Here is a 26,475-nt window from a genome sequence, read left to right as displayed (position 1 = left end):
TCATTGAGGAAACAGCATGTACTCTGTTCAGTAGTATGAAGTATAATAGTTTTAGAAAACTGTCCTGATGTTATAAAGCAGCTTATATGGTTAAGGCCAATGTCTCAAGATTTTGGTGATCAAACATTTTACTATATAGCAGTTTTAGAAACTACTGGAGAACAGTCAGTCTGCTTTCAATACCCAATTCTAGAGGAACCTAATAGAGTGCTTATAGCTAAACAATCTATATCTATTCTATTCAGAATGCATGGAAAACTTAATTTTTTTTTATAAGGAATACTTTTTCATAGGGATCTAGCACTTTGCTCTAAAAATCCTCTTTATCTCTTAAAAGAAGTAATGCAAACATAATTCCATTAAATTCTTTTATTTCTCAAAAAGTTAATTTTTTCCTTCCAACTTTACGAGTTTTTAAAAAATGAAGAAAATTGATGAGTTATCTAATCCATATACATGTTCTCAGAATATACTTTGAAATTAAATGCTCCCATACCCAGCACTGTCAGCCTTCTCAGGCCAATCCTCCATGTGTTTAAAACCTGGGAAGATGAATTTTCAACATGCTTTTCTTACCATTAGTTGGTAAAAACCTGTCTTCCCCTATTGTATTGCTGTCAGTTAAATAAAGGTCAATAATTCTGCCCATTTTCCTCCTTAAATTTTGAGTATCAATAAGGCTTTTTCTTCAGGCTATTGGTTCAAGTTTAGAAAAATTATGTTTTCCCACCAGACTTATAAATATTTTGATGTTTTCGATCTCTAGGTTTTTCCATTTTCTCAGTTTGCCATTAATATTTTAGTGAATATTATGTCAGTGACTACAGAAATTATTGTTTTGAAAGCCAGGTGCAGTGGTGTGTGCCTGCCACTTGGGAGGCAGAGGTGAGAGGATCACTTAAGGCCATGAGTTTGAGACTATAGTGCACTATGATCATGCCTGTAAACAGTCACTGCACTCTAGCCTGGGAAGTAGAGCAAGACCTTGTTTCTTGGAAAAAAAAACTGCTTTGAAAAGCAAATTAGAAAATATTGAATTATAGGTGAGATATGTGACTTGATGATGCAAGTTAATAACTGGGGTTCTGTTTTTCAGGGGCCCTGGAGGGCAGGAAGTGTTTTAGGTTAGTAACAATAAGAAACAGAGAACCTCTAACTGAACTATGTTCATGAAAGCTTATCAGAAGCAATTCACTCAAAGAATGTCATTCTAATTAAAGGGTCCTTAGGTTTGAAATATTTACAAATTTTAGCCTATGTCTATACTGATCCCATTAACTTCATTATGACAGTATTGTTATTCAGTTAATTCTATGTAATTAGACCCATCCTTGAAGATCATTTTAAAGAAAAATTGAGTGCTCAGTGAAATTGACTCTTTTGTTGTGGGCTCACCTGCTTACTTTGGCTAGCTTTTAAAAGTCAATGTTTATTGATTCTACTTTGAAAGGAGATCAGATGTGGATCCTCACCAGTTGCCCAGATATTTTTTTTCCCTAAATAACTGAGTATTTAGAGTTTACAGCTGTAATGTTCCCAGACCATACATCGTCTCACAATTCTATAGAAATTCAAAGAACATCCCTAGTCTCCATTTCTTCAGTAATTAGCTGAAATCTCCACTACTAGAGTTTAAGATTTATTTTCCCACTCACATTAAGTTGGAAATTTATATATGGAAACCCCTCTTCGCACAGCTGCTTATTTGTGAATGTTGTTTAGCCAAAGTCTGCAGTTGTCCTTAAAATGCTTTCTCAACACATCATGCTCCTTGGGGGGGGGGGGGGGGGGGGGGTTTCTTTTTTGTTTTTTACTGTCAGAAAAAACTTTACATCCATCTCAGATCATCAGAAGTACCAAAAGAATGAAGTGAATATATGAAATGTAGCAAAGACTAAAGTTAGACACTTCATGTAACTTTTCCTGAAATATTCTTTTTAGTAATTACTTCTTTTGGTCTAGAGCAAAATGGCACAGCAGACTTAAATCTTCCTCCAAACTTGTACTGATAGTAATTCAATTTCTTAAACTAATGGCTTGCTGGAAAACTGACATACTTTTAGATTGAGTCTGAAACTGCAGCTTCTGAGGAAACCTTGTTCAACGCATCCCAGCGCATCAGCGAGTTAGAGAGGAATGTGGAGGAACTTAAGCGGAAAGCTGCCCAAAACTCTGGGGAGGCAGAATATATTGAAAAAGTAGTATATACTGTGAAGCAAAGCGCAGAAGATGTTAAGAAGGTACGTAAATCTTTGTAATTTCAGAGCTATGCTGTTAAAGGAGCCACCAGTCTCCTCCTTGCCTGCCTTAGAGTAAGGGACATGGACCTAACAGAAACAGAATTCATCAGAAACATCAAATGACCTGTTTTGCAACCGCAGTCTTTAGAAGTGTGGATGGAAAAGAATGGGAATGAATATGGAAGTATCTAATAAGTATGACTTATGCCCTCAAATCCAAACTTGGACAAGAGTTTAGAAGAATGCAATTAACTTAGGGGTAGAAGTCTTAAAACAGGCTTTTTTTATTAAAAAAAAAAAAAAAAAAAAAAAAAACCAACTATACTGACAAAAACCAGGCATATTGAACTTGTATTTCTCTGCTGTAGTCAATTAAATTCTTCATGGCATACAGTAATTACCAGGCCATTTGAGAATATTTTAAAAGCAAGTTGGAACAGAGAACAGGTAGTAGGAAACCAAATCTTATCTCTTTGAGACACATTTTGAATTAACCTCTCACCTCTCATTGGAAGGCACTGTATTTTGCAGAGAAAAACTCACAAAACCCAAATGTTTAATCGGAAGCCATGTAATAACTGAAACACATGTTTAGTTTCTAAATAATGCTTTAAAAACTTGGTGGTGGCAGGGTGGGGCTTAAAACCATTAAATGACTAGTCCCCAACTTTTTTGGCACCAAGGACCAGTTTCCTGGAAGACAATTTTTCCACAGACTGTGGGGTGGGGATGGTTTCAGGATGAAACTGTTCCAGCTCAGATCAGGCATTAGATTTCATAAGGAGTGTGCAACCCAGATCCCCTGCATGCACAGTTCCCAATAGGGTTCGTACTCCTATGAGAATCTGATGTCACCACTGATAACAAAAGCTGGAGCTCAGGCAATAACACTTGCCTGCCCACCCAGTTCCTAACTGGTCCGTAGGCCTGGGGGCTGGGGAAGCCTGCATTTACGGACCTAATTTCAGTATATAACTCCCTACTATTCAAAAATTTTCCTGGAAGTTACTGTAGCTTTTCAGGCATTACATAAGAGTAACTCACTACCTCTCTCTAGGTTGGGGAAGAGAACAAAAACAATGAGAAAAGTTCACTGCCACAGTATCAGACAGCTGTCTTTTCTATTGTGGTTTGTATGGTTTCCTGCAGTAGAGGGCACAAATTTCTCAAGTACTCTGCTTCAGGACATTTTGCTTAATGACATTTTATCACAATAGAAAGAAACAAAACCTCTTGAAATGAAATTTCCATAAATGGTTATTTGAACAGTTTCTAAAAAGAGTAATTTGCATTCCAACCCCACACCCCATTTCTCTTCTCCTCACTCACTTCTTGCATATGCTACAATCTCACCTTTCCTTCCTATATCTTTTAATTTTTTTCCTCTGATTTCCTTATAAGCAAGTCTTCACAAACCCTAATTTAGTCAAGATCCAAAGGGCCTCCATTTCAATATGGGCTTCTCTAATATCTAATTTACTTTTGAAAAATCTGCACTTCTCTATGTAATTCACAATACAATTATGCTACAATTTTCTATAGAAAAGTAATAAAATGAGGACTTAGCCCTAAGGACCTGCTGCAACTCCAGAATTTTTTGAAATGTTCTTTAAAATCATGTCTATTTTGCATTCAATTCCACTGTTTGAAGATAAAATTTTAAATTACTTACCAGTGAATAACTTAATGAAGCCTGAATATCCAGAATGCATGCCATGATTACACTATTGCTCTTAAACTGACACTAACATTACCACTTCTTTCTGTCTAAATGTGGAACTACAGACTTTAGATGGTGAACTTGATGAAAAATATAAAAAAGTAGAAAATTTAATTGCCAAAAAAACTGAGGAGTCAGCTGATGCCAGAAGGAAAGCTGAAATGCTACAAAATGAAGCAAAAACTCTTTTAGCTCAAGCAAACAGCAAGCTGCAACTGCTCAAAGGTGGGTCTTGTTTTTAATTATTTTAAATTTAAGGCATCGATAGTTTATTTCAAAGTGAAAAATCTATTCACTTTGTCTTGAGATCATCATAGTATAAATTGCTCAGACTTTATATATATATCCCCAGATTTAGAAAGAAAATATGAAGACAATCAAAAATACTTAGAAGATAAAGCTCAAGAATTAGCAAGACTGGAAGGAGAAGTCCGTTCACTCCTTAAGGATATAAGCCAGAAAGTTGCTGTTTATAGCACGTGCTTGTAACAAAGGAGAATATAAAACGGCTGAGGTGACCAAGGTAAAACAGCTACATTTTAAAAACTGACTTAATGATCTTCAAAATAAAACTCATCACCTATTTAATGTTTTTAATCACATTTTGTATGGAGTTAAATAAAGTACAATGCTTTTGTATACATATTTTGGTGTACTTGTTACTTTTACTGATTGTTGATGAATCCCTTTAGCAAAGAATGTTTTTTTCACGGTAAACTTGGATTTATAAACAAGTTTACTGCCTCCATGAAGACCCTAATTTATGTTGTCTATGAACAGGCTAATTATCTGACAGGTAAACATCCTCCAAAACTCCACACCCTTGACTCCCCTCCCCCCAATCACCTTCCCAGTGGGATTCCCTCAGTGGGATTCCCAGGTTGAGGTTAAGGAGGACAAATATCTATGCTACCATCACTGTTTCAATGGTTGCTGAGTTGCTCCAACCATCAAAACTCCTCTAAGTATTCCTTGCTCGAGGAATGAGAAAATCAGCAGGATAAACTAGGGCTTATAATCATTACTGCCTAGAAAAGGACCAGGGTTACTGAGGGGCAGGTTTCAATTAAATCAGGCCAGAATTTATGGATACTGCTCTTGCCAATTGAGCAATGCTACTACAGAGCACAGAATGATGCCCTAATTTCTCAGCTTTTGTATTGTATTTTGTGTGATTTTGCAACTAATCTAAGGAAGTAATTGCCAGGCCCATGTCAACTTTATTGCCTAACTAGCTGTATAAAAGGCCAGCCCTATGTGTTTTTTTCACACACTCTTAGAGCAAGACTATTCTGTGGACTGCTTAACAACCACCCACACATCCAACACAGCTGCATCTGAAGCTGGGCCTGGACAAAAGTTATGTAAACAGCTGTAAGTCAGTAACTTTCCTCTGGCCCAAAGCAATTAATTTGTCACTTTTATGGTACTGGTACCAAAACAGATATACAGACCACTGGAACAGAACAGAAGTCTCAGAAATAATACCACACATCTACAACCATCTGATCTTTGACAAACCTGACACAAGCAATGGGGAAAGGATTCCCTATTTAATAAATGGTGTTGGGAAAACTGGCTAGCCATATGCAGAAAGCTGAAACTGGATCCCTTCCTTGTACCTTATACAAAATTAACTCAAGATGGATTAAAGACTTAAACCTAAGACCTAAAACCATGAAAACCCTAGAATAAAACCTAGGCAACACCATTCAGGACACAGGCATGGGCAAAGACTTCATGACTAAACCACCAAAAGCAATGGCAACAAAAGCCAAAATTGACAAGTGGGATCTAATTAAAGAGCTTCTGCACAGCAAAAGAAACTATCATCAGAGTGAACCTACAGAATGGGAGAAAATTTTTGCAAAGAACTTCAACCCCATCAAAAAACTGGCGAAGGGTATGAACAGACACTTCTCAAAAGAAGACATTTATGCAGTCAACAAACATGAAAAAAAGTTCATCATCACCAGTTATTAGAGAAATGCAAATCAAAACCACAATAAGATACCATCTCATGCCAGTCAGAATGACGATCATTAAAAAGTCAGCAAACAACAGATGCTGGAGAGGCTGTGGAGAAATAGGAATGCTTTTACACTGTTGGTGAAAGTGTAAATTAGCTCAACCATTGTGGAAGACAGTGTGGCAATTCCTCAAGGATCTAGAACTAGAAATACCATTTGACACACCAATGCTATTACTGGGTATATACCCGAAGGATTATAAATCATTCTACTATAAAGACCCATGCACACATATATGTATCGAGGCACTGTTCACAATAACAAAGACTTGGAACCAACCCAAATGCCATCAATGACAGACTGGATAAAGAAAATGTGGCACATATACACCATGGAATGCTATGCAGCCATAATAAAGGATGAGTTCACGTCCTTTGCAGGGACATGGATGAAGCTGGAAACCATCATTCTAAGCAAACTAACACAAAAATAGAAAACCAAACACCACATGTTCTCACTTGTAAGTGGGAGCTGAACAATGAAAATACATGGACACAGGGATGGGGGTGGGGGAGGGAGAGCATTAGGAGAAATACCTAGTGTAGATGATGGGTTGATGGGTGCAGCAAACCACCATGGCACATGTATACCTATGTAATCTGCATGTTCTGCACATGTACCCCAGAACTTAATTTAAAAAAAAAAAAAATCCTAATAACTAGCAAAATTCTCATATCTCATCATCTACTAGAGCAATTATATAAGTATTTTACTTAACACAGTAGAAACTTTCCATGCCTTTTCAGCTAAACAATTAAAGATCTCACTTTGAAATTACTTTTTTTTTTTTTTTTTTTTTGAGACAGAGTCTCGCTCTGTTGCCAGGCTAGAGTGCAGTGGCACGATCTCAGTTCACTGCAACCTCCGCCTCTTGGGTTCAAGTGATTCTCCTGCCTCAGCCTCCTTAGTATCTGGGATTACAGGGGCCTGCCACCACACCTGGCTAATTTTTATATTTAATTAGTAGAGATGGGGTTTTACCACGTTGGCCAGGTTGGTCTCAAACTCCTGACCACAGGTGATCCGCCCACCTTGGCCTCCCAAAGTGCTGGGATTAGAGGAGTGAGCCACTGCTCCCAGCCGGTTGAATTTATTTTAATCAGTTCAATGAAGTGGACAATTAATCTCACTCTTCACAAGCTATGAAAATATTGAGAGCTTAGTAGATAACAGTAACCGAAAAAACTTGTTTTATTCTTAGGACTTTATTCCCCACCCAGATATATTTGCATTCTCATACTGAATGTAAACACTTAAAGATGGATTTAACTGTTTTGTGTCTCTACAGCTAGGATTCCATATTAAATTATATTTCACTATTCCCTAACTAAAAACTTTTTTTCCCCTGAGTAAGGGATATGTTGATATTTACATTAACAGCACTTCACATGATACTGGGATTTCAAATTTTTAAAAAGATGCAGAGTTCACTTCCAATAATGCCAAAGTAGCACACAGATACCAGACCAACCCTCCTGCTGATCACAACTGCAAACTCTGAACAAACATATTTTAGGAAAAACTAAAGGCACTGGAAACAACTACAAACAGGTGGAAAGTAGAGGGGAGCTGGCACTTAAAAAGTGAACAGCACTGGCTCAATGTCTCATTTTTAATAGGTTCTCACTTGAGGGGGAAACAGAAGCCAAGTTTTATTGGTTAAGGATCAGAGGGCAGAATATGGGGCAACCACAACAGCTGGAACATGAAGGGGAAACCCCCAAAAAACAGGAGGCACAGAAGGGGCAGACTTCTGCCCAAACTCTGGTTGACCCCTGAACTACACACTTGCATGGGAAAGACTTCCAGCAGCATAGGTAAAGCTAAAACAACTGAGAAGAGATTTCAGCTGCTGCCACCTACAAAGAAGACAGAGTTTGGAGTTGGTGTTCAGCCAAGTTAGACAACTATCAATTTTCTTTAGAAGTATATAACAGAATCCAGGGTCATTATGTCACTCATAATGAGCATGAGACAATCTATGCTATCTATACCAAATTTCAGAACTACTTAATCTGAATTATTCTTAAATTTAGTTATAATATGCAAAAGCCTACTTAGCATTTAGTAATTTGTTACTTAAGTTTCCTTAGGACATGGTCATTTTAAACACCACACATCCAATTTTATACCACTCTTTAAATAGTCATTTACCCAGCCAAGGAAAACACAGATTAAAGACTCCCTTATGTTATACTTCTCCAAAAGTATATATTAAACATTTAGTAGGTGTTTCTAAAATAGATGAAAGGATAATGACCTTTAAAATGCCTTAATATTGTCCTATAACATGAAAATAAAGATGCATTCAGGCCTATTAAATAAGAATATACACTAGAGGTAGTCGTAAAAAAAAACTACGACCATCTCAACACGTACTCATAATAACCAGTAAATGAATATTTAAGATGTTTATTTCAGTATCTTCATTCCCCACTGTAATACATTTGAATCCCCACGTATTTGAGTTCCGTAAATAGACTCTCTTAATTTGGATAACTATGTAATTACCCTTCAGAGTTGTAGACAACAGTGGAACCTTAAAAACCTCTTAAACACATAAATTCTACCCCAAACTAAAAGAATTCAGGGGTTAAATAAAACAAGTAAGAAGCCACTTACTTACATCAGTTTGGTTTATAGACATTTGAATCTTATTTGAATGACTGACTTGTTTCTAATGTGAAAACCAAATTAAAAATAACTTGATCACTTTGCTTCAAACACAACTGTTCACATATCAAATTCTAGCTCCATCTATGTAAAATTCAACTTTTCTGTATCAGAGAAAAAAGCTATTTAAATTCAGTGGCATTGAATCTTTCATGAACAGCATGAAAATATGAGTTGACGGAGATATTCCAGGATGCTACAATAAGTAGCTTTTTGTCTTACATATTAGTGCACTGAAACAAAATACTAAATTTATGTAAAATATAGATATGAGTATTCCATTCTGTCCAAACCTATTAAATACCTTCCAAAAGTTTCATAATTCAGTCCTAGAAATTCTTGGAGCTGTGAGAATATCCTGTTCAGGAATGTGACTTCTACAAAAGCTCCCAGGAAATTTCAGAAAAAAAATATATAATCTTCTAATTCAAAAGTTGATTGATTTGCCAAATGATGCAGCAAGATTTGCTTCTCTAAAAGCTTCTGATAAGGTCTGCAAGGGAAGAAATTTAGAATTAAAAAACAAATATTTGTGGGCCAGAAGAAAATTTAGGCAACCATCAATTCTATATGTTGTTAATAATTACCGGATGTGCATGACAGACTCTAGCTATATCTTCACAGGATGCTCCATATTCCAAAGCAAGAGCAGCTTCATTTACCATTTCTCCAGCACCCTTTAAAATAACAAGCCAAGTAAATTTGCTACCATGGTAAAAACTACATGCTAATAGGATAGCAATGGTTAACAGAGGAAGCTTTTAGATCTTAAAAACGCCTTAAATCTGTCTATCAGTTGAAGAAAAGTCAGGAAAAGCTTAACAGAAAAGGTGACACTGAAGAGCTTGGGCTCTGAAGCCAAAGGGCCTTCAATTCATATCTACCATTTACTACCTTAACCATTCATTGGTTCTGTGTGCTTCATTCAGTTTCTTCACCTCAAAAATAACAGCACCTATCTCACACAAAGCTTATGTAAAAATAACAAAATGTATACTAAAGTGACACAGCACTCAAATATTCTATTCTCATTATTGTTACATCAGATACAAGAGATATCTGTAAGAAAGATATATACTTTAGGCTCAGTGGTAGGAAAAGCTTCCCTTAGGAGGTAACATTTGAGCTGAGACCTGAACAATAAGGAGCCAGTCATTCAAAGATCTGGAGGCAGAACAGTTTAAGCAGAGGGTACCTTAAGCACAAAGGCCCTAAAATGCAAACATTTGGCCTGTTGTGAAAATGAGAGAAGGCCCATGTGACATGGAATTAATGAGTAAAGGAGAGCAGAAAAAGAAGAGGTCAGAAAAGTAGGCACAAACAGATTCAGTGAGGCCCTGGATGTAACAATCTGAAGTTGAAAAGCACCACTGGAGGACTTTCAGGGGCATAATCTGGTATATGTTTTAAAGAGAGAATCTTGGCTGCAGGACAGAAAGTAGATGATACAGTGAGCAAGACTGTGGGAGTGCTGCTGGTATTCTTCTAGAAATGATGTACAGAGAGCCATATTCAAAGTTTTGCTGGAAATGAGCAACCTCAGAGTAACACCAGGCGGTTTATAATTAATAAACAGTGATGCTTTCTAGAAATCTTAATGGGATTTCTCTGGTTTTATAATACTCACTGGTCCAAGAATATGTGCTCCCAGTACTCTGTCTGTCGATTTCTGCCCAAGGATCTTCACCATGCCATCTGTGTCAGCATTTGTCTTAGCTCTGCTGTTAGCAGCAAATGGGAATTTCCCAACTTTGTACTCAATACCCTGTGTGACAGTCAGAAAAAAAGAATCTACGTAAGTGCCAGAAAAGTTCATTCCAATTAGTAACATCATCTACCATTTGTTCAGAAAATAAATCCCAAGAAGGCAATTGTTCGCAAAGCACATAGAAGGAAAGACCAAAAGACTGGTTAATGAAATATATCTTGGGCACAAATGCAAGCAAATACAAATGTCTGTCCATCTGGTTATATTTCAAAGTCAAATATAAAAAATCTGGAATTACTAGTTTTTTAATATAAGCAACTTCTCCTCCTCTCAATAACTGCTGATAAATCTGTGAATGATCTCTTTATAATGCTAACAAGGGAAAAAATATATAAGCTAAACTATATTTCACAGCTGTTAAATATATTAGCATAATGATAAAATGCTGTTTCTCAACCACCAGTGTCACTGGCACAACTCACACATTGGCGTAAAACCACCCACGTTCAGACTTACCTCTTCTTTCAACTGCTCTTCTGATTTGCCAACCCAAGCAACTTCAGGGTGTGTGTAAATCACTGATGGCACACAATTGTAGTCAATGTGCACAGCACCACCAGCCATTCCTTCCACACAGATAATGCCTTCATCCTCTGCTTTGTGAGCCAGCATTGGACCAGCAACTACATCACCAATGGCATAGATACTACCACAGAAATCAAAAGAAACACAATGAATTTCTGAAATCACAGCTACTTATCTTCAGTTACATCATGGTAACAGAAGTTTCCAGTAAGTAAGTCACCAAAAAATATATCAAATGCAGCTCTTCAAAAATCTATGAATTCGGCTTCTTATCTCTGAGTAAAATTCAGTTCTTTTTTATTTTACATTTTGTAAGTTTACTGTTCTTCCCCAAAGCCAATACATATTTTAAGCATAAAAATCTTACTTTTCAAAATACTGTTTGAAATAAATTTTAAAATTACTGAAAATGCAGACAATTATCCAACTTACTTTGGAATTTTAGTTTGAAATCTGGTATTAACTGGAATTCTACCTCTGGGATCTAGTTCAATTCCCAGCTCTTCTAGTCCCAAATTCTTAGTAAAGGGTCGTCGGCCAATGCAAACCAAGAGTACATCACAAGTGATAACTTCAGCTTTACCACCAGAAGCAGCTTCAATACTAGATAACAAACAGTATATAAATGTTAAATACACATCTGCATAAATCAATAGGCTTAGAAATTTAAGGCCAGTTATTTCTCAACTGTTGATGACATTTTTGTTTTGTTTTGTTTCTGAGATGGAGTCTTGCTCTGTCGCCAGACTGGAGTACAGTGGTGCAATCTCAGCTCACAGCAACCTCCACCTTCTAGGTTTCAGAGATTCTCCTGCCTCAGCCTCCTGAGTAGCTGGGACTACAGGTGCACGCCACCACATCCAGCTAATTTTTGTATTTTTAGTAGAGATGGGGTTTTACCACGTTGGCCAGGCTAGTCTTGATCTCCTGATCTCATGATCCACCCACCTCGATCTCCCAAAGTGCTGGGATTACAGGTGTGAGCCACCACACCCAGCCAGCACTGATGACATTTTTAACAATATAAGTTTATTTGAATGCAAACTTAAGACTCAGACAATGAAAGAGATTTATCATTAAAATCTAGAGGTCCATTATTAAAATCTCACAAAAACCACAGTATAATAAAACAGCAGTTAAGAATACGGTCTTTGGGTCACAAAAATCCAAATTCAACTACTGACTGCCACCCACTAGCTGTGTGGCAAGTTAGTCATTAATTAAGTCAGTGAATTCAGCTTCTTATCTTTGAGTAAAAGTTAGTTATTAAACTATTTAAATACTATTAACTATTTAATTTAAATATTTATTTAAGAACTAATTCATTAAATATGTGAAATGCCACTAAAGTATTTAATCAGTAGAGTACCAGACATATAGTAAACAATCTTTTATTACTGATTTCCCCATATATCTGCCAAAAAATATTGGTTCAATTTTATTGAATATTGGGAATTTAAATTTTTCTGAATATACTATAAGAAGGTACAACAATGAGAATATTGGATTAATCTTTCTAGCATTAACCTAATCATAAATTTCAATGTGCTAATGCAATAATTTGATAAGCAACTGAGTGATATTAAGTAATAAAATGACCTTACGTTAGGAAAAAACCTGTATTTGCTAAGCTGATTTTGAAACTTGAGTGTTTTGCTTAAAGAAACAAGACAGGGATGCTACATCAAAAACAAATGATGTATACTTACGAAACATCAATTTTTCCATCTGACTTCTTGGTAGCACCAGTAACCTTTGTATTCAATTTAAATTTAAACCCCTGTTTTTGAAGGATGCGTTGAAAGTTTTTAGATATCTCCATATCAATTCCAACTCCACCTACATGACCTAAAAATTCAACTGCTGTCACATCTGCACCAAGTCTTTGCCAAACTGAACCCTGCAAATAAAAACCCCAATAATCATAAAAGTTTCTATAGCAAATGTTTATGAAATCATCTTAATAATTTATTGTAAAATATTTTCTTCTTTCACTAGTATGTTCCTATGAGAAGCTCTGAGGTTTAAAATTAACCCTGTGTTAAATATGTATAACTTCATACATTTATTAACTTATTCATTCAATATCTGTTGAATACTACATGCTAGGCAATATTTTAGCTTCTAGGCATACACTAGTGAACAAAGCTAAAATCTCTGTTCTCAAGGATCTTATATTCTGGCAGGGGACATAGACAAATACGTAAAGTTCATAACAGAGAATAAAGTGCTACAAGAAAAATAAAATAGGAAGTAGAACTGGGACTACTGATTACCGGGATTACAATTTTGAATAGCACGGTTGGGGAAAGCCTCACTGGGAGTGACATTTGCACAAAACTTGAAAGAATGAGGCAATGAACTATCTAGTTAACTGGGGGAAAAGTGTTGTTCTAGGCAGAGGGAAACAGCAAGTGCAAAGGTCTTGAGGAAAAGGAAGTAGGCTACGAATCACTGATGTTTGCAGAATATTAAACTGGCTTCCTATTTTCTTTTCTCAACAAAGGACAAATTTTTACTTTTTCATTCAAATTATAATTTAAACTGAATGCCAGTTTACTTTAACATTTTGAAAATGAGCATAACTTCTAAACAATTATATATTAAACAATACATAACTGGCAAGATAAACATAATTTCACAGCATTAAATATGAAAAACCATGAACATATCCTTTGCAAGAATGTATACTAAAACCATCTGGTAATTCAAATGAACTATACAAGTTTACCTTCCCTAAATTAGGTGTGGGCATTCATTTAAAAAATCTCATGAATTTCTGGTATGAAGACTGAGTTAACTAGAGGCAATACAGTGACACTAAAAATCTAACACTATGTACATATAAAAGTTAACTCAAAATGGATCATGGACCTAAATGTAAAACCCGATACTATGAAACTTCTAGAAGAACACCTAAGAGAGGAAATCCTAGAATTGACCTTGAATTAGGCAAAGATTTCTTTGATGTAACACCAAAAGCACAATCCATAAAAGAAAAAAGATAAATAGGACCTCATCAAAATTAGAAAGTCTTAGATAACATTGAGAACACAAAAACAGAAGCCACAGACTGGGGGAAAAAATTACAAAACTTCTATCTGATAAGGGATTTATATCCAGAATATATAAAGAATTCTCCAAACTCAGTAAGAAAAAATTCAATAAAAAATGGACAAATGTCTGAAGAGGGAAGATACAGAGATGGCAAATAAGTACATTAAAAAATGCTCAACCCTGTAAGTCATTAGAGAAATCTAAGTTAAAACCACAATGAACTGAATTCAACAACACATTAAAAAGATCACTCACCGTGGTCAAGCAGGATTCATCCCAGAGATGCAAGGATGATTCAACATACATAAACCAATAAACATGATTCGTCACATTAACAGAACCAAGAACAAAAACCATATGATCATTTCAACAGATGCTGAAAAAGCCTTTAATAAAAATTCAACATCCCTTCATGATAAAAACCCTCAAAAAACTGGATATTGAAGGGACACACCTCAAAATAGTAAGACAAACTCATGGCCAACATCATACTGAACAGGGAAAAATTGAAAGCCTTTCCTCTAAGATCTGGAACAATATAAGAATGCTCATTTTTCACCACTTTTCTCAACATAATACTGAAAGTCCTGGCCTCAGCAATTATAGAGGAGAAAGAAACAAAGGGCAATCAAACTGGAAAGGAAGAAGTCAAATTAATCTTTTGTGCAGACTATATGATCTTATATTTAGAAAAACCTAAAGACTCCACCAAAAAACTATTAAACTTACAAACTAATTCAGTAAAGTTGCAGGATACAAAATCAACATACAAAAATCAGTAGCATTTATATACAGCAATAGTGGACAATCTAAAAAAGAAAACCAAAAGCAATCCCATTTGCAATAGCTACAGAGAATATAAAACACCTAAGAATCAATTTAGCCAAAGATGTGAAAGATCTATACATAAAAAACTAAAAAACACTGATAAAACAAATTGAAGAGGACACAAAAAATAGTTCATATTCATGGACTGGAAAAATTAATATCGTTAAAATGACAATACTACCCAAAGTAATTTACAGATTCAATGCAATCCCTATCAAACTACCAATGACATTCTTCAACTGCCAAAGTAATCCTGAACAACAAAAAAAAAAAACCTGGAAGAATCATATTACCTGGCTTCAAAATTTACTAAAAAGCTGTGGTAACCAAAATAGCATAACATAATACTGGCATAAAAAGACACATAGACCAATGGAACAGAATAAAAAACCCAAATATAAATCCACACATTTTCCACTAACTCATTTTCAACAAAGGTATCACAAACACAATGAGGAAAAGGCAGTCTCATCGATAAATGGTGCTAGGAAAACTGGATAACCGTATGCAGAAGAATGAGACTAGACCCCTATCTCTTACCATATACAAAAGTCAAATCAAAATGGATTAAAGACTTGAATCTAAAATCTGAAACTATAGAATTACTGAAAGAATACATTGGAGAAATGCTCCAGAACACTGGTCTGGGCAAAGACTCATTGTGTAAGACCTCAAAAGTATAGGCAATAAAGCAAAAACAGACAAATGGGATTACATTAAGTTAAAAAACTTTTGCACAGCCAAGGAAACAATTCACAAAGAGACAACCCACAGAATGGAAGAAAATATTTGCAAACTATCCATCTGACAGGAGATTAATAATCAGAGTATATAAGGAGCTCAAAAAAAAAATCCAGTTTTAAAATGAGCACCAGATCTGAATAGACATTTCTCAAAAGATGACATTCAAATGGCCAACACATGTATGAAAAAATGTTCAACATTATTAATTGAGAAATACAAATCAAAATCACAATGAGCTATCATCTCACCCCAGTTAAAACAGCTTTTATCAAAAAGATGGCAATGCTGACAAGGAAGTGAAGAAAGGAGAACCCTCATACACTGTTAGTGGGAAGTAAGTTAGTAAAGCCACTACGGAAAACAGTATGAAGCTTCCTCAAAAAACTAAAAATAAAACTACAATATGAGCCAGCAATTCCACTACTGGGTATATACCCGAAAGGAAGGAAATCAATATATTGAAGAAATATCTGCACTCCATGTTTACTGCAGCACTATTCACAATAGCCAAGATATAGAATTAACTCAAGTGTCCATCAGCAGACAAATAAAGAAAATGTGGTACACATATACAATGGAATATTATTCCGCCATAAAAAAAGAATGACATTCTGTCATTTGCAACAAAACAGATGGAACCAAAGGACGATATGTTCAGCGAAATAAGCTAGGCATAGAAAGACAAATATCGCATGTTCTAATATGTGGGAGTTAAAAAAAAAAACAAAACTGAACTCATGGAGATAGCAGCATGATGGTTACCAGAGGCTAGGAAGGCGAGGGGGAGAAGAGGAATGAAGAGAGGTTGATTAATCAGTGCAAATATACAATTAGAAGAAATAAGAGCTGGTGTTAATGCAGGGTTGACTATAGGTAACAATCAATTATACATTTCAAAATAACTAGAAGAGAATAATTCAATGTTCCTAGCATAAAAAAAGAGTTTGAGGTGATGGATAGCCTAATTACCCTGATTTAATTATATGAATGTATCAAATTATCACATGTACCTTGAAAAAAGTACATCTATTATGTAGCAATTTAAAAAATAAAAATAGGAAAAAAAATAAACCCACAATGAGTTACTACTACACAACCACTAGAAGAGCTCAAATTTTTTTTTAAAATGACAATACCAAGTACCAGTGGAAAAGTGGAGCAAACAGAAATTTACATTGCTGGTGGGATTGTACGGAAAACAGTGTAACGGTGTTCCTTGAAGTTAAAATAATTACCATATGACCCAACAATTACACATCTAGTTATATACCCAAGAGAAATGAAAACAGATATCCACACAAAAACTTGTAAACAAATAGACACAGCAGTGTCATTCATAATAGTCTGAAAGTAGAAACAACCCAAATGTCCACCCCTGATGAATGGATAAACAAAATGTGCCATATCCAGAGAATGAGATATTTAGCCATATAAAGAAACGAAGTATAGATACATGCTACAACTTGGATGAACCATAAGAACATTATCCTACGTAAAGAGAGCAGACACAAAATAATACATATTGTATGATTCCATTTATATGAAATGCCCAGAATAGGCAAATTCATAGACACAGTATAATTAGTGGTTTCCAGGGGCTGAGCAAAGGGAGAAATGGAGAATGACTGCTAATGGATACCAAGTTTCTTTTAGGGTGATGAAAATGTTCTAGAGTTAGACAGTGGTAACAGTTGTACAACTCTATGAATATACTAAAAACCTTTGAATTGTACATTTTAAATGGGTGAACTGGTATGTGAATTATATCTCGATAAAGCTGTTTAAAAAGCAAACAAAAAAAAAGGACCATTCTTGGAAACTGGGATAGGAATAAATAGAGGGGAAATAATGGGAGTGTGGAAATGATAAGAAACATCATCTTGGAGTCTAATTCAAAGTAGGGAGTGATGAGCATAGACAAGCGCCCTACTCTTTAGGAAAACTGATTTTAAAATACTTACAGACAGGAAAACTCAACAGCATCTACCACTTATTTAGAGCTTACTAAATGCCAGTCACTGCATTAAGTGTTTTAAATGTATTAAATCCCAGCAATAGTCCTTTAAGTTAGTTATTTTTATCCCCTTTTTGATGACAAACCAACTGGTTCAGAGTGGCTCATTAACTTAACAAAAACATAAGTCAGTAAGAGGCAGAGTTGAAATTCAAATTTAAATCTGTTCAATTCCAAAACATTTGTTCTTTAATACTACACTAAACTGGAATGGAAGAAGAAAGGCAAAATATAAAAAATAAAAATACGGTCATGTGAATAATCTTTATGAGAAAATAAACATATTATGACTACACAGTAAATTCTCTAATAAGTTTAAGTTTTTAAAAAGACATGTAAAAACTAATTCAATACAGTCACAGATATCTAAATCATTGTGTCAAAAGACTCAAGGCTTATACAAAAACCTAAAGCAAAACTGCTGAGATGAACAGAATTATTGCTTGGAGATATTATTATTATGACCAATAAAAGAAAGTAAACGTTATTCCTTTTTTCTTGCTTTATCCAACTATGAGAACAAAGAAGAATGAACAGAAGAAATATTGTTAACCAAGAGGCAAAACCCAAGATTAAGAACAACTGGTCATTTTTGAAGAGTTAATTCCCGGCTGGGCATGGTGGCTCACGCCTGTAATCCCAGCACTTTTGGAGGCCGAGGCAGGAGGATTATGAGGTCAGGAGTTCAAGACCAGCCTGGCCAACATGGTGAAACCCCGTCTCTACTAAAAATACAAAGAAAAATTAGCTGGGTTGGTGGCGCGTGCCTGTAATCCCAGCTTCTCAGGTGGCTGAGGCAGGAGAATTGCTTGAACTGGGACCTGGGAGGTGGAGGTTGCAGTGAGCTGAGATCATATGCCACTGTATTCCAGCCTGGGCTATGGAGCGAGACTCTGTCTCAAAAAAAAAAAAAAAAAAAAAATTGACAATACAGGCACTCTCAGTGAACTCTGGGAACTTAGCACAAGGGAACTGCCAAAAGGTGGCAGACAGGCAAATATGCCTAAATTTTCAAAAATGGAAAAGAAGAGATTCTGCTAAACACTAGAAGACATTATTAATCAGCTGGTTTCACAATCATTAGACACTACCACAAGTGTTCCAAACAGGTCACGTAAACTACTCTTACTTTCTGAAGGGTTTCTGGACTGGTTAATGTAGTATATTTTGGTATCAGCAAGGTGTTAAAAAAAAATTTAAGAAAATCTCATGATATCCTTGTAGATTTGATGGAGAAATGAAGACGAATAAACATCAAAGGTGTTTATAACTGATGAAAGACTGTACTGTCAGATGGCTTTCAATATTTCATCCTGGTCAAAAATTTGTACTAATGACGTGAATGACAACAGAAGTTTGCTTAACCAAGATCGGACCAGATGATGGGACTGTGTGCCTTAATTGTCGTATTTCCAAAATTTATGAACTATGAAAAGTAAAAGCAGTTAAGTACAAGAATGACAGAATCAAGACTAAGATATAGATTGAAATAATGAGTGCGAGTGAACAAGATTAAATTAAAGCAAGAATAAAGGTTCAAAGTCACTTAGGTTTAGAAAATCAGAATTCCAAATGCAAAGAATGTGGTTTTTATCTGAACATAAGCTCAATGTCTGCTTTATAAAAACAACTAAACTGATTTTAAAGGATTACATTATAAGAAGTACACTACACATATCAAAAGAAGTACTCTCTACAACCCTGAACATGTTTAGAATACAAGCTTTCTTTTTCTTTTTGAGATGGAGTCTTGCTTTGTTCCCCAGGCTAAAGTGCAGTGGCGTGATCTTGGCTCACTGCAAGCTCCACCTCTCGGGTTCATGCCATTCTCCTGCCTCAGCCTCCCAAGTAGCTGGGACTACAGGCTCCCGCCACCACACCCGGCTAATTTTTTGTATTTTTAGTAGAGACGGGGTTTCTCTGTGTTAGCCAGGATGGTCTCGACCTCTTGACCTCGTGATCTGCCCGCCTCGGCCTCCCAAAGTGCTGGGATTACAGGCGTGAGCCACCGCGCCCGGCCAGATTACAAATTTTCTTGACGGACTGGACAGGATCCAAAGGTTGATGACAAAATAACAGACCTATTATCCATGAGACCTAAGTACTAAACATTAAGAAAACCAATGGAGATTTAAATAGGAATTAAAAATTCAGTCTTGCCTTCAAGGAGCTTTGGTCTTACAGGAAAGTCAGCCATGGACAAATAAATGCAATTATTAGTGGTTACTATGGAAATGTAGATACATTATACTAAGGACTCAAACAAAGAAAGACTTGAGCTTTCTTAGAAGAAAGAATTCTTCACTAAAAAGGTAACTTAAAAGCTGATTTTTGTTTTTGGCGTTTTTTTTTGAGACAGGGTCTCGCTCTTTTGCCCAGGATGGAGTGCAGTGGCATGACCCCAGCTCACTACAGCCTCAAACTCCCAGGTTCAAGTGATTCTCCCATCTCAGCCTCCTGAGTAGCTGGGACTACAGGCACACACCACCGTGCCCAGCTCATTTTTTATATTTTTTGTAAAGATAAGGTCTCACATTGTTGCCCAGGCCGGTCTCAAACTCCTGGGCTTAAGCAATCTGCCTAACCCAGCCTCCCAAAGTGCTGGGATTACAGGCATGAGCCACCATGCCCAGCCTAAGCTGATTTTTGAAAGGTATTTATCCTATCAAAAATGGGCAACAATAATAAAAGCTAATATGTAAGTACTTATTACATATATCAGCTACTGTGCTACATGCTAAAGACAGTGAATCAAACAGCTATGATCTCTGCCCTCATGGAGTTTATGTTTCAGTGAAAGAGAGAGAAGAGAACAAGTACAGGTTGTGTATCTCTTATCCAAAATGCTTGGGACCACAGTGTTTCAAATTCTGGATATTTTTCCAGTTATTGGAATATCTGCATTATATACTTGCTCAGTTAAGCATTCCCAATTTGAAAGTTTGAACCTGAAATGTTCCAGTGAGCACTTCCTTTGAGTGTCATGTTGACAGTCAGAAAGTTTCAGATTTTGGAGCATTTTGGATTTTTGATTTTCAGATTTGGGACGTTCAACCTGTAATACCAAGAAAGTAAGATAAATACTGTAAGAAACAGAAGTATGCAGTGCAATGGAACACTCGACAAGAATACCTGAAGACATTTAGGGTAGTCAGGGAGGGGCTCACAAGAGTGCAAGGACTGGTAGAGGGAAATGTTCCTAACAGAGGAAGGTCTAAAGATAAGACCAAGGAACTTGGCTTGTTCAGGAACTAATATTTCAATATACTAGTACACAGTTTGAGAGCAGGGGGAGCTAGAAAAAAGGCTAGAGATATAAGCTGGTGCCACATCATGCTGGTCTTTAAACAGCAAAGAGTTTGAATTTATCCTAATAGTAATAGTAAGCTGTTGAAGGGTGTTAAGCAGAGAAGGAACATGGTTAAATTTGTGTTACAAAAAAATCACTCCAGCCACAATGAGGAGGATTAGAAAAAGATGAAAGAAGCCAGGAAGACCTAGCGCAAGACATGACACTGGCCTGAACTAATCTATCTAGGTAGATGAATAAAGAGAAGTAAATATACTCCGTGTGTGTGTGTGTGTGTGTGTGTGTGTGTGTACCCAGTGACTGACTGATACGGGGGGAGGGCACAGGAAAAATCATATGTAAGTCCCAAACTTCTTGCTTAGGACTTTATATAGACAGCAGTACCACTCACTGAGGTGGGAAATGCCAGAAGAGAATTAGGTTTGGTTTTGTTTGTTTGAGGTGGGGAGTGGGAGTAGGATGGGGAAAGAAAGGTTAAGTTATACATTTAGTGAATAAATAGAGTGCCTGTGAGACTCACAAGTAGACATTCAGATATAAAAGTCTAGAGGCAAAGAGAAAGGATCAGGCCGCAGACATCTGTAGTCCTTAGGCAACTGAGGTGAGAGTGAAGAGAATATTCTGTAGAAAGGCAAAAAAAGGTCTAGGACAGAACCCTGAGATAGAATCTAGAGTAATATTAACAATTGGCCAGGCATGGTGGCTCACACCTGTAATCCTAGCACTTTAGTAGGAGGCCGAGGCGGGCAGATCACAAGGTCAGGAGTTTGAGACCAGCTTGGCCAATGTGGTGAAATCCTGTCTCTACTAAAAGTACAAAAATTAGCCTGGCATGGTGGCGGGCGCCTGTAGTCTCAGCTACTAGGGAGGCTGAGGCAGGAGAATCGCTTGAACTTGGGAGGCGGAAGTTGCAGTGAGCCGAGATGGTGCCACTGCATTCCAGCCTGGGTGACAGAGCAAGACCTGGACTCAAAAAAATAAGAAAGAAAAAAAGAAAAATACTAACAATTAAAGGGAAGCCTAAGAAAGGGGACTTGCATAATATGGAGAATTCAGCTCAAAGAGCAGATGTAAAAATGGAAGACTATGAAATCACAGAAGTTAGGGAAAGAGTTTCAAAGGCAAGAAAATCAGCAATGCTAATTACTGCCAAATAAAGCAGTGAAGAAATTATTCCACCAGACTGAGCAATAAATGGATTCATGCCCCAAGAGCAATTTATTGGCACAAGCCATAGACTGAGGAGTGAGTGGAAGTTGATGAAACAAAGCATGGACAACTCTTTCGAGAAGTTGGGTTTTGAAGTAAAAGTGCGAACAAAATTGGTAACTCAAGAAGGACATGGGACCAAGAGAAGGAGTATTTATGTGCACACAAATCTGTGTTAATGACTGCAAATGCGTCTGAGCATGTGTATGGTACACAGGTGCACACATAGCAGCACATGAAACTATAAATGAGAAGGAAAGAGTCTGAAGACTGAAAAATACAAGAATAAAAATCACAAAACAAGTCTCTGAAAAGGCAGATGATGTGCTACCAAGCATAAGTAAAGAGATTGTCTTAGGGAAAATGGCATTTCCATAGTAAGAGGAGAGGTAATCAAAAGGATAGGTGTAACAACAGGTAAAAGCATTTTCAAATTTAGGACATCAACTTGAGGGAGTTCTCATCTGATGATTTCTCTTTTATGTAATATTTAAAAGACAAGGTCATCCACAGGCAGAGAAGACAGTATACAAGCAGAGATTTGAGAAGAGTAGAAAATGAAAATGGCCATTGCAGAGACCAGGGCAGTGTACCATCTTAGGAAATAATAAACTGTCAGCAAGGCTGAGGTTCTTGTTTAGGTTTGTGCCAAGAATTAATACAAGTACCAATGTGTAGGGTGTGTTTTTCTCCAGGTGCGGTCAATAGCCTGGAAATAGCATAAAAAGGGCAGACTGCTGCATTCAACCAGAACTAGAGTTTTGCCAAGCAGATATGACAGAACAGTGAGGCAAGCAACTCAAGGACACCTGTAAGAGTGTGGTTAAAGTGATGGACTATGGCATCTAAGCTGATCAGGAACACAGTCAAGACTAGAAAGGGCAGATCGCAAGAAAGTAGATCTATGGATTAGAAAACCTAAAAAAGGGTACAAAGTACACTAGGAATAACTGAGTAAAAGAGGAAAGGAGGTCATGGTTAGATAATAAAACATCTGAATGTATTATTTCAGAAGTAGAGCAATTCCTGGTGATTATAAGGCACAGTGGCTCTAAAATGGAGGGAGGTCATTGGAATTGTGTGGAAAGCTGCCAAATGGGCAAGAAGGGAGAACAAGGCAGACAGAAGGTCTAAAATAACATGGTGTTCAGAGAAATGCAAGTAGTTTGACATTTCTAAAACCTAAGAGGCATAAAGATGAGGATAGAGAAGGGAAGAGCCAAATCATGTATGTCGTGGTAAAGAGAATAATCTTTATCTGGAATGCAATTTGCTCAGGATAAAAGCTGTCCTCAAATATCTGAATGGCTGTCATATTAAAAAAAGAATTAGACCAGTTCTAGGAAATAGGAGGGTGGAAGGTACAAGGAAACAGACTAAAATAAAGAAGAACATTCTAAATGAGTAAATAAATAGGCTGTCCTGAAGAAAACAAAAGCAAACTCTTTTTTACTAGAAGTGTTCAAGCAAACCTCAATGCTGATCAGCCTATAATGTTATACAAAGAATCAAAAAGGTGACATTTAAGTCCCTTCCAACTCCAAGGAGGTAATAAGAAGCAGAAAGACAACACTTACCAATTCTACACCTATTACTCCTGCACCAATAACCACCATCTTTTCTGGAACTTTTTTTAAAGATAAAGCACCTGTAGATGACACTATTGTATCTTCATCAATCTGTAAGAAAAACAAAAGATACAATCAAAATAATCTGAAAAAACCTAGTACAGTCGACCCTCCATATCCATGGGTTCTGAATTTGCAGATTTAACCAACCATGCACTGAAAATATTCAGAAAAAAAATTGATGGCTGCATCTGTACCAAACATGTACAGATGGGTTTTTTTTGTCATTATTCCCTAAACAATACGGTATAAGAACTACTTGCATAGCATTTACAGTGTATTAGGTATTATAAGTAACCTAGAGATGACTTAAAGTATACAGGAGGAAGTATACAGATTATATGCAAATACTATGTCATTTTATGTAAGGCACTTGAGCATCTGTGGGTTTTGGTATCCAAGGGGGTTCCTGGAACCAATCGACGAAGGATATGAAGAGATAAATGTATTTATAAACTGTGATCTCAGCAGAATCACTAAAAATACTAAGTCATTTATTTGTTTTGAGGTATCTATATACCTAATTTCATCAAATCCCATTAAAAATGCTGACTTTAAATTTTATCCTCCAATATTCCAAACGCAATGGTCAATTTTAACTTCATACTGTACTCGAACATATCTTAATATAAAGTGTTCTATAGCTGGTCAAAATCACTGCAGAATAAAGACAGGTAACTTCCCAAAGCTGAATGACCATCAAAATATAGTATTTCAGTCAGAAATCTCTCATTCAAAGTTCACAAATAGCATAATTTATAAAACATATTTCTAAAGAAAAGTTGTAATGGTTGTAAATTACGAAGCATAAATACCGTGATTCCAGGAAAAGGAGTAACTTCTGAACCCGTAGCTATAAGAATGTTCTTTGTATCAACAACTTGAGTGCCGCCATCAACTTTCGTAGCAGTGACTTGATTTTTGCCAGTTATCTTTCCATATCCATTGACATGAATAACCTTTATGAAATAATGTTTATAAATTCACAAAGTTTAAAGTAATTTGTTTTATGAATCATTCCAAGGAAAAATTACTCTGTAAATAATTTATCTAAAACAAAATGCTTCCTTACTCAGTAATGCTACACCATGCAGCAAAACATGTGATATATGTCAGGGAAATCTATTTCAGGTTAGCAAGCTATTTTAAATTAAATAAATATTCCCCTGTAACCAAGTTCAAATATCATCACTCCATAATGCAAAGTTTAATGTGTATTCAAAGTAAAGCAGAAATCTGAATATTAAACACTGACCTTATTCTGTTTGAATAAGTGGGCAATTCCACCTGTTAAAGCTTTTACTGCAGTACTCTTCTGCTCCATCATCTTGTCTAAATTCAAGCGAACTTCGGACACTGTAATTTGTTAAATTAATCTTTAGTCCTTGGCTAAATTCTTGAAGCACTGTGCAGTGTTTTTCACTCACCAACTGGAAAATTTCAACCTAATGCTCATAAAAGCCAGTATTAAAGTTTCAAAATGTAATAACTTATAATTATGGCTGACAAAGTTTAATCACCTAGGTTTTAATCACTCATTCAACTCAGAAGAGAACTCTGAAGCAACAGCATTGGATAAAAATGCTCAACTCAATTAAATTTTAGAGGTAAGAAGGGTATCTTAGAAAGTACCTCACATAACAACCAACACATATTTTAGAGATAAAGAAAAAGAGACTGAAAGATTTCTGATTTACCCAGGGTCACAGAGCTAGGATGTAAAAGCCTTGCCTACAATGCAGGTCTCCTGACTACCCCTAGCTCTTCTTTCTTTACATCATTCCATTTTTCATCTAGTATGATATTCTATATGATTTAGTGCGTACACATCATCTCTATATCCAATGGATTGCCTGTAAGTAGCCCCTCAAACCTACCTCTGTAAAGAAACAAATGAAGGAAAAGTAACAACCCAAGGTTATGACTAGGTCCTGCCCAGAAGAGACTACCTTTCTGGAAGTACCTACCAACAACAATAATTGGAGACAAAAGATTAAAACAGCTCAAAAAGTATGTCAGGAGACAAGATATGTTATGAAATGTCCTTTTCCTTTTCCGCTATGCCTCACTCTTTCTCTCTAATTTTTCTACTACCAAAAGTTTAAGTGGGCCTTCCTTCCTTCCTCTATCTCCCCATAGTACTCAGGAATCCAGCCTTCTCAGTGATCTCCAGGTTTCAGGAAATGAAAACTGACTCTTCAAAAACACATAAAGGCAAACCTCAGGAAACAGTTGGCAAAGGAACAGAAGATATAATGATAGAAATCTGGATTTGCAGAGTTAGGCTTGGTTATACTTGGCTGGGAGAAATCTGGACTTAGGCCTTCCTTTTTCAGTAAATCTCTCCAAATTTTTGAGATTCTTTATTTTACTCTTCCTTCACTAAACATCTATTATACATACATTAGACACATTTAAGTCTTTAGACAGAAGAGCCAAGTCAAGCAGTCTGGTTATGTCATTAAGTATGAAAAGTATACTTACTTTCAATTCCTCTAGATGCAAAATCTTTTCCATGGGCCATATGGTAATAATGAGAGTTGTTCAATAAAGCCTAAAGGAAATTAAAAAGATTAAATTATCAAATATTCATACATAGACTTCACATAATCAAAAAGAACTTATGAAATGATAGTCTCTTTCTTTTTATTTTTTGAGACGGAGTTTCGCTCTTTTTGCCCAAGCTGGAGTGCAATAGTGTGATCTTGGCTCACCGCAACCTCCGCCTC

At 36.3% G+C, this 26,475-nt stretch overlaps 2 protein-coding genes across 3 annotated transcripts in view; one reads left to right on the top strand and one right to left on the bottom strand.

Annotated features, from left to right (window-relative positions):
• LAMB1 (laminin subunit beta 1) overlaps positions 1 to 4,605 on the top strand; it is an 84,826-nt gene extending 80,221 nt beyond the window's left edge. For both annotated transcript variants that reach the window (XM_007982563.3, XM_073009249.1), the window contains 3 exons: positions 2,064 to 2,240; positions 4,026 to 4,185; positions 4,313 to 4,605. In XM_007982563.3, the coding sequence (XP_007980754.3) occupies positions 2,064 to 2,240; positions 4,026 to 4,185; positions 4,313 to 4,449 (474 nt within the window). In that variant the 3' untranslated portion in view covers positions 4,450 to 4,605. The remainder of the gene's footprint in view (positions 1 to 2,063; positions 2,241 to 4,025; positions 4,186 to 4,312) is intronic.
• A 3,781-nt stretch (positions 4,606 to 8,386) lies between these two features.
• DLD (dihydrolipoamide dehydrogenase) overlaps positions 8,387 to 26,475 on the bottom strand; it is a 29,893-nt gene continuing 11,804 nt past the window's right edge. The window contains exons 5-14 of the mRNA XM_007982562.3: positions 26,231 to 26,300; positions 25,002 to 25,102; positions 24,562 to 24,705; positions 23,696 to 23,797; positions 12,666 to 12,856; positions 11,389 to 11,559; positions 10,888 to 11,077; positions 10,291 to 10,428; positions 9,251 to 9,340; positions 8,387 to 9,156 (exon numbers count right to left, since the gene is read on the bottom strand). Coding sequence (XP_007980753.3) covers positions 9,091 to 9,156; positions 9,251 to 9,340; positions 10,291 to 10,428; positions 10,888 to 11,077; positions 11,389 to 11,559; positions 12,666 to 12,856; positions 23,696 to 23,797; positions 24,562 to 24,705; positions 25,002 to 25,102; positions 26,231 to 26,300 — 1,263 coding nt within the window. The 3' untranslated portion in view covers positions 8,387 to 9,090. The remainder of the gene's footprint in view (positions 9,157 to 9,250; positions 9,341 to 10,290; positions 10,429 to 10,887; positions 11,078 to 11,388; positions 11,560 to 12,665; positions 12,857 to 23,695; positions 23,798 to 24,561; positions 24,706 to 25,001; positions 25,103 to 26,230; positions 26,301 to 26,475) is intronic.

The sequence above is a fragment of the Chlorocebus sabaeus genome, chromosome 21 (assembly GCF_047675955.1).
Source record: "Chlorocebus sabaeus isolate Y175 chromosome 21, mChlSab1.0.hap1, whole genome shotgun sequence".
Taxonomy (NCBI): domain Eukaryota; kingdom Metazoa; phylum Chordata; class Mammalia; order Primates; family Cercopithecidae; genus Chlorocebus; species Chlorocebus sabaeus.
The sequence above is the reverse complement of the archived record's forward strand: the minus strand, read 5'-3'. Positions and strand labels throughout refer to the sequence as shown.